The following is a 12419-nucleotide window of genomic DNA, read 5'->3' as shown; positions in this document are numbered from 1 at the left end:
ACGTCGCGCGGCGCTAATGACGTCGTGAGTGCGCCATTGGCGCCTCGCGGCGTCATTAGCGCGCTGCCAGAAGAAGCTCCATTTTGGAGCTTCTTTTTTGCTCCGTAAGGGAGCCGTGCGGTTTGGCTGCGGCGGCTCCCTCACGGAGCAAACAGCACCGCAGGGAGACTGCCGCAAAGTGGCGGTTTGTAATGCCTCTAAGATCAGCTTTCCAAGCTCCAAAATGTGTCTCTAATGGAACTTTGTGTCTGAAGTCAGGCTTTATGAAAATGGAGGCCAGAGTGTGGGTGACTATACTCAGCTACTAACCTTGATTGATGACTTCCAGTTTAGGGAGAAACTAAAGTTTCATCACTGGACTTCTCTCCAGATTTTCTGCCTTAAAGTCGTGGCATGGGATATGATAAGGCTAAAGCAATTATCAAACAATGGGTGGTAGATCCAAAGTGAGAACTGGATCTAGCAAGTGCTCCAACTGCAGGGGGTTGGACTGGGTGGCCCTTGTGGTCTCTTCCAACTCTATGATTCTATGATTCTATTATTTTATTGCTAGCAAACCCAATAGATGTTTGGCATTACCTATGACATACTTAGCAAAACTTGAAGTACCTAAACAATGGAGATAATTTACTTTGGCACAATGTCATGCCTTTCTCTCAGCTGTCCTTGAAGGCCGATATAAGAAGATCCCCTTGTCAGACATACTATGCCCCTGTCACTCTGGCCAAATAGAAACAACATAGGATGTATTATTACAGTGCTACAGGAATGTCTGCCTCAGACTTATTTCACCTCTATTGCATAAACATCAAGGACACGCTGGTCAATTTTACACTTCTCTGTTGCTTCCAGACATCAATCTTGATACAATATATCAAGTTTCTGTGCAACTGTAGTTAAAATTTGCCAGGCAATGACTGTCTTTGATCTGTGTTTTTACCTTCTTTTAATCTGTATCCCGTTTCTACCTGTGCTAGCCTATGACCATAATAAAGATTCTATTCTATACTATGTGCTATAGCATTATAATCATAAAAAAAGTAAAAAGACATGGGAAGAGAAGTAGATACATTTTTATCCCAGTACTTCTCAGAATTCAAAAGAGCTCAATTCTACTCAAAGTTGGGAATAAAATGTTGCAGCTAGTGCTGAAAATTAGTCTGGGAACACAGAAGTGTTATTTGTTTTTGGGTTTTTTTAAAACCCCAAACTACAGCAACAAGTGTTTTTTTGTGGAAAATTCTCACTGAAGTATATTGCACTTTGAATATATATGAGGGCCTATGATATTACCTCTCCCATCAAAAAAATTCTATATTGCTTTGTTTTTTTCTTCCCAGCTTTATTCGTCTTGCTGACTACCTTATAGTAAACACTATGCATGTTTTGGCAGTAAAATCTGTCACTGCTCTTTTGAATTACATTACTGAAAAGGTGAAAAGAACACCTCCTTCAGAGGTGATCCTGAAGTGGAATACAGAAGAAGCACCTGAAGTTGTGGAGAAGAAGGTAAAGTGGATTTAGTTAAGGCCATGTTTGTTTGTTTTTAAATCGGCAAGTCTATCACTGTTCAGATGCTTAAGAAAAATGAAACTGTTTTGAACGAAAGTCTTATGTTTTCTGTTGATTAACATCAGTCTTTTTCATTTTGTCCTGACTTAGAGCCAGAACAGACTGGCATAAAAAGCCAGCTTCCAGTCGGCTTGGGGGCGTAGCATACGCATAACACATGCCTTCAAGACGCATAGAAGCCGGCTTCACACTGCCCAGCTGCCCACATATGGGCCAGTTTCTGGGCACTCCAGTGGCATAGCTTTTAGATGCTGCATGCTGCCAGAACGCCTTAAAGTCACAGCAGGGCAGAAAAGCCAGTTTTTTGCCAGCGCAAGAAGGAACGACAATTTGCCGCTTCATTTTGGGTCAACAAAAAGGCAGATTGGGACCACAGCATACAGTTGCTATGGCCCCAATCTGGCTTACTCAGGGGTGGTCTGTTTCACCCCTTATTGCATTACCAAAGAAAGACAAGACACAGCAAGATAGACGTGGCTTTTTCTCTTACCTTTCCACATGACGTTGTCATATGTCTGTTCTCCATCCAGATGGAGCAAGTCATTTGGTTTTTACCAAATGGATTTTTCCAGCAGGACAAAAGGCACATTTTTACAATCGTCTCCCTCAGCAGTAGAGTGGAAGTATTTTGTGGGCATGTGGGAAGGTAATCAGAAAGCCACTTCTGTCTCACTGCCGCTCATGTTTATTTTTAATAAGATAAGGCTCATACTATCTATCTCCTTTTATGTTAGAATTTGAATTTTTCATATTCTGTTAAGATGCCTTTTCTTAGTAGAGATCAACACACATTTCCCAGAAATATACATAATTGACTTTTCATTATACATGATACATAATTTAGAAAGTAAATACTTTTTCTGTTCATATTTCATCCTTAAAATATGGCACCTTTTGACAATAACTTATGTTATTTGCAGTTTTATTTTGTTGCTTTTAGAAGGACAAAAATAATAAAGCAGTCCACTGTATAGCTGAGGAAGAGAGGGAAAGTAGTACATGCTTTACCATTATAATAAATAAATAATTAGTCTTCCTTAAGATTACATTTTTGGAGACCTGATATAGTCTGGAAGAGGGAGCAGTTCAGGAAACATTGGCCTGGTACACATGGGCAGGAAACAGCGTGGCGGTGCCAATTCTAGGGTTTCAGAGTGCGCAGCAACCGCACGCTCCAGAACCCTAGAACGTGCCACCACTGCCGTCATGTTGGCCTCCCGTCCACACAGGGGCCACCATGATGACATGCGAGAGGCACAGCGTCTGCACATCGCACACAGGAAGTGGTGTCACAGGGTTACGTTGCAACCCTTATGACACTGCGAGGAAGAAGCTGCTTTAGGCAGCTTCTTCCTGACTGCGTATCGTTCCTGCACGGTTTGGCTGCTCTAGGAACGATACACAGCAAAAGGGCAGAGTTTCACCACCTGTATGTACAGCCCCATTATTAGATTTCAAAGTCACAGTCTGGAAGAGAGAGCTCTTTAGGAAACTTTAAAAGAATTAAAAGTCACATAAAGCCTGAGGAAGAATGATTAAGTGATTGGTCTGATTAAACTTTTTAACATTGGCGTGGTACACATGGTGCTAAAGCATCATGCTGGCACCGTACTACGATTAAGGGACCACGCGGCAACCGTACAGTCCCTAACCCTAGTACGGCACGGAGCCGTAACAATGGTGCGCCACATGTATACAGGCACCGCCATTGTGATGTGATGGACGCATAGCGTCTGCACGTCGCACCACGTCTGTGACGTCATGAGTGCACCATTGGCGCACTCACAACGTCCGCCCAGCAGGGCAAAAAGAACCCGCTTTTCGCGGGTTCTTTTTCCTCCAAAAGGAAGCTGCGTGGTTTGGCGGCTGAGGCTTCCCTTTGGAGGAAAGATAGGCACCAGCAGGCCTCCCTGTACCGTGCCATCAATAAAAAAAAAATGATAGGGATGTTGTAAAGAGTATAGACAGTATACGTCCGGCCCTTCTGATACACTGATTTTTTATACGCAGATTCAAGCATCCAGGTTTGAAAATGTTAAAAAAAAATATAAATTTCAAATACCAAACCTTGATTTTCCAGTTTTTATAAGGGACACCATTTTTCTATGTCATTATATTTAATGGGACTTTAGCATCCACTGATTTTGTTGTCCACGGGGGATCTTGGAACCAAACCCCAGCATATAACAAGGGTCAAATAGAGAAGTGATGTTTTCCAGATTACAGTAATTGGTCAGTTGAGTGCCAAGATGTCCATTATGGGGACTTTGATGAACAAATAGACCACATTGAAGCTGATTATTATGTCTCTGGATTTGAGTTTGAGGTTGTTGTTTTTTTCTGTGAAGTCCTTGATGTTCATCATCTGTTTGCGGGTGATGTGTATTCTCTCCTGTAACAGTGCATGTTCCATTCAATTGTAGGTACGGTTGGCCTGTGGGAATTTTTAGGTCCTTTTAGCTATGAGAAAGTATGGTATGTGCTCTCCTGGTCCAGACTTTTTCCAGTCTCCGGGTTTCTTGGAACAGTTTCTCCCCGTAGAGATTTCCAATTACAAACTCATATAGGGCAAACCCATCCAAACCATACAGGGCCACATTCCCCCCACTACATCAAGGACTGGCTGGAAGGTGTCCCTCCCTCACCCCAACAGCATTGGCACTGGGCTGATGGTGAAGGAGGGCTGGAAAAAAACAGACTTTCAGCAACGTATCTGCAGTAAGCAAAGTAATAAAACGTGGCATGGGAAAGAATAGGATTCGAGCTTAGGTGATCCTATTGAAGCTGTCCAATAAAAAATCCATCAGTGGCGGTTTACAGACCACCCTTTTGGGGCGGCCTGTTCCCGCCCCTTTCCCCACCGGATCGGGGCCTCAGCTGCCACAGCGGCAGCCTCTGAGGCCCCGATCCGCTGCTTTCCAGGCTGCGGGAAAGTGGCAAAAGGCCGCTTTCCCACGGCCTGGAAAGGGGTGTCCTTGGGGCTTCATGCCCCAAGGACACCCAACAGCGGTGGGGACAAAGAGAAAGGGGCCACTCGGCCCCTTTCTCATTTGTGTTGCTGGCGTGTAAAGGCTGCGCCCAGCGACACAAACCTGGAAGGGCGCCAGGATGTCACTTCCGCACCGCTCCGTTTCGGGGCGGTGCAGTTGTGATGTCCCCATGGCGGCGCCCATGTAGAATGGGCGCCGCCATTTTGTACGTACTAGGTACGTACTAGGGTTAGGGCGTCGGGAAAGGACGCCCTTTCCTAACCCTAGTACATACCTAGTATGTACTTTTTGCCCATCTGGAACAGGCCTGTGATACCTTTATTGGCCAACCAAAATGTACCATATGCATGTTGCAAGCTTTCGAAGCTTCACTGGCTTCTTCATCAGGCATGGTGTTACAAACCAAACAAGACCTAAAAAATGAAGATGTTAGTCATAGGCCTATATTTTGCAGTTTCTGTTCTTAGTTAAGATGGCATGGAGGGATATATCTTGCAGGCTGGCTCCTCCTCCTCCTGGCCATGTGGCAACTGGGAGATTTTCAAAGTCCAGGGAATTTAACACCCATTTGCATCACAATAAAAACAAAGACACTTCCTTTACAATCCAATATGTCTCCATCCTTGTGAGCCCCTTGCTGTTTGAGTTTATGTCCAACAGTCAAGGTAAACAGCTGCCTCTAGAATCACTTACTGAGCATGTGTGAGAAGCAAAGCAGAAAGCAAAGGGGAAAGCAGACTAGCCTGCCTCACCAGCTGTTCTGGTATGTTGAAAAAGCATAGAGCTACAATTTTGGTCACCAAAATGGAAATCATAAGTGCAGTTGTAGGGGTTGAACAGGGCAGTTGAGGACAGGGTGACATGGAGGTATCTCATTCATAGGGTCGCCATGGATTGACGTTAACTTAAAAGACAACAACAAAAGAAAAGTGGAGGCTCTCAAAAAAAAAAAATCATCCTGGGATGCATTTTGGAAGAAGCTTTCAAGTGGTCTCTAGAAGATTCAAAATGTTTTTGTTTATTTCAGCTAGTCTTAGTTGACCAGGCTGTTTCATTTCACATGTAAATACTAAAATATAGCCATGTTAGTCTGGATCAGTATGCTGAAAGCCGTGCTGGAAAAAGCGGCGCCATGTGCCAGAAAGAATAATGGGACACGCGCCCCATGGCGCATGGGGCTCAAGCATACGCAGAATTTCCCTTATGTGGGGTGGTGGTGGTGGTCCGGAACAGATCCCCGCATAAGGGATGGGACCACTGTATGTACTTGTCTATTTCATCAGATGTATAGAATGAAGTGCCTAGTAACAGACTTGCATATGAATGAGCTGGTTGTATGTTTGAATAGCAATAGAAATGCAAAAGTGACACATTGTGGGACAAAGGTAGGAGGAAAGATGTTGCCTGCTATTCTGAGCTCTGTTCTTAAGCACATCACTCCATATATCCTTAAAAATAATTTTAATTAGATGCTTTGGGGATGTTCTGTAAACTAAACAGTGTAATGTTGTGTGTATTCCTGAGTCCTTCAGATTAGTTGGAATTATATTGCTTTGAGAGAGACACACTACTTACAGGCTTTTGGACTATAATTTATTGTCAGAAATATGCTGGGACAGAGAAAACGAGTCCTTGTTTTTAATTTAAGAATCTAAATTCATTTTCTGATTTATTTTTTTTCTCTCTCAGGGAACCTCAGTGATTGGGGTACTAGAAGAAGATGAGTCTTTACCCATGTTTCTTGCGGAGCTAATTTTGGAAATCCATGCACTACTATTTGAACCAACTTTGGATGATTTTCAGGTTTAAGAACTATTTTATTGAACTTGAAGTTACTGTATGAAAAATAATTGTGATCATGGGCAATGCAATTTTATTTTCACATGCAGAGGTGAGGCTGGAACATTTAGGCATGATGCAACCCCTAAGTATACATTGGACTGAGATGCAGTGGGATTTCTATATTGTTTTATTGACTGATGGTGTGTTTATTTGCCCTGGAACCTGGCCTGAAATACCTGGAAGGCATAGGCAACCTAAGACAAAACAACATGAAAAAGATTTGTCCACTATCTGTTGCATGAGTGATCCAAATGTAAGTGCAGGTAAGCAGGAATGGAGTAACTAGTATAGAAGAAGGTATGTAAAGGCGAATGAGAGCACTGGAGAAATCAATATATAGAGGAACATTGTACAGCAGGTCATGGGTTACATGTAGGACTCAAGGCCATTTCAAAGATTCGAAGAGCCCTCCAGCACCCCATTTTAAAAAGTTTATTCTTTTAAGAAGAAGCAATACCCCAAAGCCTTTTTCTTGGCCTAAAATAGCTTGGAGGGGGATATTTCCCAAAATCCAGAAGTAATCAAGATTCTGATAAAGCAACAGTGTCTTCAGTGGATGATCAAAGTAGGCCATCACCTTCAGACAATGTTTGTTCTTTTCATGAAGAGATAATGAGGATGGGTAAAGCACTGGAAATAGAGATCAAGCTTCATGAAGAGCAAAAGGGTCCCCCCAAAAAAAAAAAAAAAAAGAGTCCAGAAGGTCTACTCCAATCACAATTCTTTCTCTCCTGAAAGTAATCTATGCCTTATGGAAGACGCCATCCTCTATTTCTTAAATCTTTACAGGGTGCAAGAAGATATCTCTCAAATCCTGTTCCACCATCTAGAACTGAACTTAGTAGTGGTGGATGTAGCTTAAAGAAAATCTTTCCAAAAGCAGCACTTTGCTTTTTCTGATAAAGAAGGCTAGGTAGTTGTTGCTAGAAAGTCTTATGCTCTCATTATACTGTTATTGAGGGTTGCAAATTAAGAGGGAGGCATGGAAGTGTTCCAGTAGTATTTGTGGGAAACAGATTTTTTCCGCTTCTGTGTCACCTGGCAGAAAATAACAAAAACAAACAAAATAGCAATTATCTTCCAATTAGCAATTATCTTCCAAGCTAAGACACATAGATAAGATGCATAACAAGTCACAACTGCATGGCTAGTGTAACATCCAAGCCTCCTAACTCTCAATGGCTTAGAAAATTCTTCCTTGTCACCATTGCCCTCAGGTAATTAATTTGGTGCTAAATCTGTCCACACATAATTCCTATATACTGAAATGGAAATGAAAAGAATACAAGGTCTTTGTAGACCAAAAGTTAAACATGAGTCAAAAGTGTGATGCGGTGGCCAATAAAATTAATGAGATTTTACACTGCATCAGCAGGAGTATAATGTCCAGATCAAAGTTGGTATTCATACCACTGTGTTGAACTTTGGTAAGACCGCATGTGAGACACTTTATCCTGTTCTGGGCACTACAATCCAAGGATATTGACAATCTGGAATGTGTCCAGAGGAGAAAAACCAAGATGGTAAAATGTCTAGAAACCAAGCATTATGAAAAATGGCTTAGGCAGCTTGGAACTTGGAAAAGAGAAGACTGAGAGGTGCTATGATAACATCTTCAAATATTTGATAGAAAATTTTGTAGAAGATGGACCAGGTTTAGATGGACAAAGAAATTAGGACATGAACCAGTGAATACAAATTACAAGAAAAAAGATTCTCCCTAAATATTAGGAAGAACTTATTAAACTCATTGCTGCACAAGAGTGGAACAGACTGCCCCAGAGGGTGGTGGAGCCTTCTTCTTTAGAGTTCTTTAAATAGAGGCAGGGTGCCACCCCATCATCATACAATATCATATTTTAAAATATGAATGTCTATTCGTAACCAACTGTAGGGAGCGGTGCTTGTCTCCGTTGCTAAGCCGAAGAGCTAGCAATGTATGAAGACGAATCCGGTGGTCATGTGGCCAGCATGTCTGCACTGAGCACTGTTGCCTTCCCTCTGAAGTGGTACCTATTAATCTACTTGTATTTGCATGCTTTCAAATTGCTAGGTTGGCAGAAGCTGGGTCTAGTCAGGAGCTCACCCCATCATGCACCACTTGGGCCTTGAACTGCCAAACTTTGGATCTTCCAATTGTGGGAAGTGGTGTCTTAACCACTAAGCCACTGCATCCCATAGTATTTAATCACTTAGTGATTAAGAGTCTGAGGTATAAACAAGAAAGTTTCTGACTTAAATATCATCCCTGCCGAGAAAAAAAAATGGGTTGCTTTCAGCAAGCCATCTCCATCATCAAGGCCTGTTTCATCTACAGTGTGGGGATAATAATAGTAACAATTCGTGTAAAGTTTATTTTTATTTTTATTCAGAGACCATTGAAAAGTGCTGTAAAGGTAAAATACAACTGTTCTTTCTTTGAAGACTGCAAGCTTTTTTAAAAAAGAGATTCTCTTCTATTTTGTCTAAAAGGATTGTATGTCGGAAATCGTCACTCAGTTTCAGGCAACTGTTTTATCTCTGGCAAACCTTGTTCCTGATCGATACTTTGATGCATTCACTCGTCCGGTTATTAACAACAAAATTGAAGAAAAAACATGTGGTGAAGGACCAAGCTTATCAATAATGTTTAAAGATGATAAATATCTCCAAAGTATTATCTTACAAATAAAGGTACAGAGCACCTATTTGGAAAATCTATTTACATTCTTTCTTTCACATTTCAAGGGGAAAATTTCAAAGACCATCCATTCTTTATCCTTTTCCCAACCATGACCACCTCCAGAAATGCACAAATGAGAATATTTTGAGCCACCTACCTGTGAGGCTAGAGTGATCATGCTTCATTTTTATTAGTGCACTAAAAGATATGCAGATAATATTCTGATCTATTTATAGAAGTGTATTTATTTATCTATTTATGGGATTAATACCCCGCCTTTCTCCCAAATTGGGATTCAAGGTAGCTCCAATGTGGGATTCAAGGTGGCTGCTTAGACTGAAAGATGATACTGTATAAGGTTGTCCCATCTTCTTTACTTTTGTGTGGAGGGGGCCCAGAATTTCTTGTGGCAAATTATATACAGCACGCCTGCACCATATGTGCATGTGCTATACGCGGCTTTACCCTTACGTGGAAGGTTAAGCTGCCATAAAATGAATGGTGCGTGCGCTGCGCCGAACGCAGCAATGCTCCCCATTGAAACTAATGGGTTTTGAGTGTACATGTTTTTCTCCATACACGGGGGGTGGGGTGTGTGTGTGTGTGTGTGTCTGGAATGGATCCCTGTGTATGGGCAGGGCCCACTGTACTGTCAAACAAGTTTTTATTTAATAGGCACACTCCTTTATCTTTAAAAATTGGATTACTTTTGTGGGGGGAGAGGCAGGCATTAATGGGATTTTATCTGACTGGCACCAATGGAAATTTTCCTTCTAATGCTAATGGTAGCTTTAGAAAAACAGTTTTCATCCAAATTACAGCAGGGTCTGATACACTCCCTCCCATGTGCTATGATTCCAATAGTTTTCGTTCTCTCCCAAGTGACTATTTTCATTTTTTAAAAAATATATACACATTGAAGGCTCATTTAATATTATGCATAGTCGCTTCTTGGAGTGCTGGTTACCAGTATAGAGATAGGTACCAGTCCCATCCACTCCAGTTTAATTAAGGGTTAATAGCAGCACTAGAGGAAATGAAACAGAGCATTGGTATGGACATAACATTAAAATTACAAGTTCAAAAACACATTTCTCTTAATTTTTAGGAAACAATTTCTTTAGGATTTGAAGCAGTCAACTTGTATGCAAGTACTTTTGAAAAATTTCGATTATTTTTTAAAGAAAACGAAAGCCTTGACTTAGAAGCACTGAAAAAGGAAGAACCTGGTAAATTTTGTTTCATACTGTGCCATATATTTTGTCACCAGCTAGGTAGTACATACAGTCTCTGGCAGTGACATGTGTAACGTTTGTAATGCAAAAATAATTTAGACGTGTCTTTAAATTAAAAGCTTTACTGTAAGACCTATATTTCTTGCACACTTGGGATTGAGAGTTGTTGTAGTGTTGTAGATACATTTGAGCTATGGTAACTTTAATTCAAATCTCAAACCACTAGATGATCTTAGGGACGTTGCTGTTTTTTCAGCCTTGCCCCTTGTTTCTGCCCATAATGCTACAGGGCTACTTAACAGCATTTTTCTAAGGAATATAGGGAAACTGAATACAAAGTAAATGAACAGAAATGCTTTGGCAATGCCAGGTATTGTTAATCAATAATTATTAGGAATTCACTTCCTTTTGGAAGTGACAGAAAAATCTTATGTTAACATTACACTTTAATTCACTATTTGGTTAGATCACAATGGTGTACAAGCTAAACAGAACCTCAAACGGTTGTGACTGGTGAATGTACCAAGTTGTATTGTTCTTATTTCCTTTTTGCTCATCTCATTTCTCATCTCATTTCTTCTGTCATGGCATATCTTCAAAATGTTCTGAGGGAGAGAAGAGGAGATTGTTCTATTCATTTTAAGATATTTTAAAATATTTTGACAGTATCCTGCATATTGACCAATGCTGTTCAAAGGGTTGTTTAAATATTTTAGGTGGAAGGTAAACAATTTTGAACTTCAAGATGTGTGGAATATGGAAGGCAAAAGAATATACTATTTTTTCCATAGAGAGCCATAAGATTTTTTTTTAGAATTGATATGTTTTTGATCTCCAAGGTACTGTATAATAGAATTTAGGACACAGAAGTTTTACTAAACCCTTTTTCTAATAACCCAGTCTCTTTAAGAGTAGCAGGCAAGGGTTTTGTTTTAATTGAAACTTTTGATTGAAACTTTATTTCAAGATGTAGAAGTGTTGAATAAGATTTTGAAAGGTTTTTTAAATGGAAAATTTAAATAAAGGCACTGATGTGAGAATAGTATGGGATGCTAGTAAAGCCTTTATGAGAGATTTTCCCCCCTATAAAACAAAATGTAGAGCTAAAGAAACGAATGGTAAGAATGCAACAAATTCTAGAAGCAATTAAAAATAAAGAAGAGGAATTAAAAAGAAGTCCATCCAAAACAGGTCCTAAAGAAGAAATAACAATTTTGCAAAAACAGCTGTCAATGAATATAGCTTTGGAGATTAGGAGAAAAATGAGATCTGCAAAGCAGAAACATTTTGAACATTTAAATAAGCCAGGTAGATGGCTGGCTTGTAAAGGAAATGACCTTCCAGTCAAGATGGTGTTGTGCTGAGCAAAACTCCTGTATGGTGCTGAGGGGGTACTCAATAATAAGTGGATTAGGGCAGCCCAGGAATATTTTTGATGGGCTGAAACCCCAAGGTATTGGGGAGTCAGAGTCAAATGGTTTATAAATTAAGAAAAGGTAAAGAGAAGAAATTAATTTTGAAGATCTGAGATGGGAAAGAAGATTTTTCATAAATATTTTTCATCTCTCATTAAAAAAAAACCGAACAGATTCCAGTGAAGAAAATAAATAACTACTTAAATCTGCCAGCTGTTACAGATGTTCAGAGATTGAGATTTAATGCATCTATTACTGTGACTGAAATAGTTGAGGCTATCAAAAGAATAAATACAGGCAAAGCTCTGGGACCGGATGGCTTATTATAAATGTTTGGAAAATGAATTTCTCTTCCCATTACAGCAAAAGATAAATTCAGTTTTAAAATCTGGGAAGATACCCAACACTGGTGTATTTCAAATCTAACCTTAATACTGCAACAACTCTTTAATAGTACTAGCCAGGATCCAAAGAATAGTTTAAGCGCATGCAGTGCATTTTCACTACTGTTACTGCTCCATATTCATGGGGGTTAAGGGCCCAGGATTCCTATGAAAATGGAAAAACCACAAATATGTTAGTCCCGCAACATGAATGAAGAGGGGTGCTTCAGGTTCTCTCCTGTTAGTTTGCAGGGAGCAGGGGCTCCAATCCAGGACTATTATACTGCTGTCATGAATCCCATTCTAGATAGCTTCCTTCA

The 12419-nt window shown here is 40.4% G+C and overlaps 1 protein-coding gene across 3 annotated transcripts in view; it reads left to right on the top strand.

Annotated features, from left to right (window-relative positions):
• Positions 1-12419, top strand: part of LOC149323271 (dynein axonemal heavy chain 6-like) — a 187108-nt gene that overhangs the window by 22828 nt on the left and 151861 nt on the right. For all 3 annotated transcript variants that reach the window (XM_089488669.1, XM_089488670.1, XM_089488671.1), the window contains 4 exons: positions 1341-1509; positions 6252-6365; positions 8877-9077; positions 10175-10295. In XM_089488669.1, the coding sequence (XP_089344795.1) occupies positions 1341-1509; positions 6252-6365; positions 8877-9077; positions 10175-10295 (605 nt within the window). The remainder of the gene's footprint in view (positions 1-1340; positions 1510-6251; positions 6366-8876; positions 9078-10174; positions 10296-12419) is intronic.

The sequence above is a fragment of the Sceloporus occidentalis genome, unplaced genomic scaffold (assembly GCF_023333645.1).
Source record: "Sceloporus occidentalis isolate IW3139 unplaced genomic scaffold, rSceOcc1.0.p SCAF_1, whole genome shotgun sequence".
Taxonomy (NCBI): Eukaryota; Metazoa; Chordata; class Lepidosauria; order Squamata; family Phrynosomatidae; genus Sceloporus; species Sceloporus occidentalis.
The sequence above is the reverse complement of the archived record's forward strand: the minus strand, read 5'-3'. Positions and strand labels throughout refer to the sequence as shown.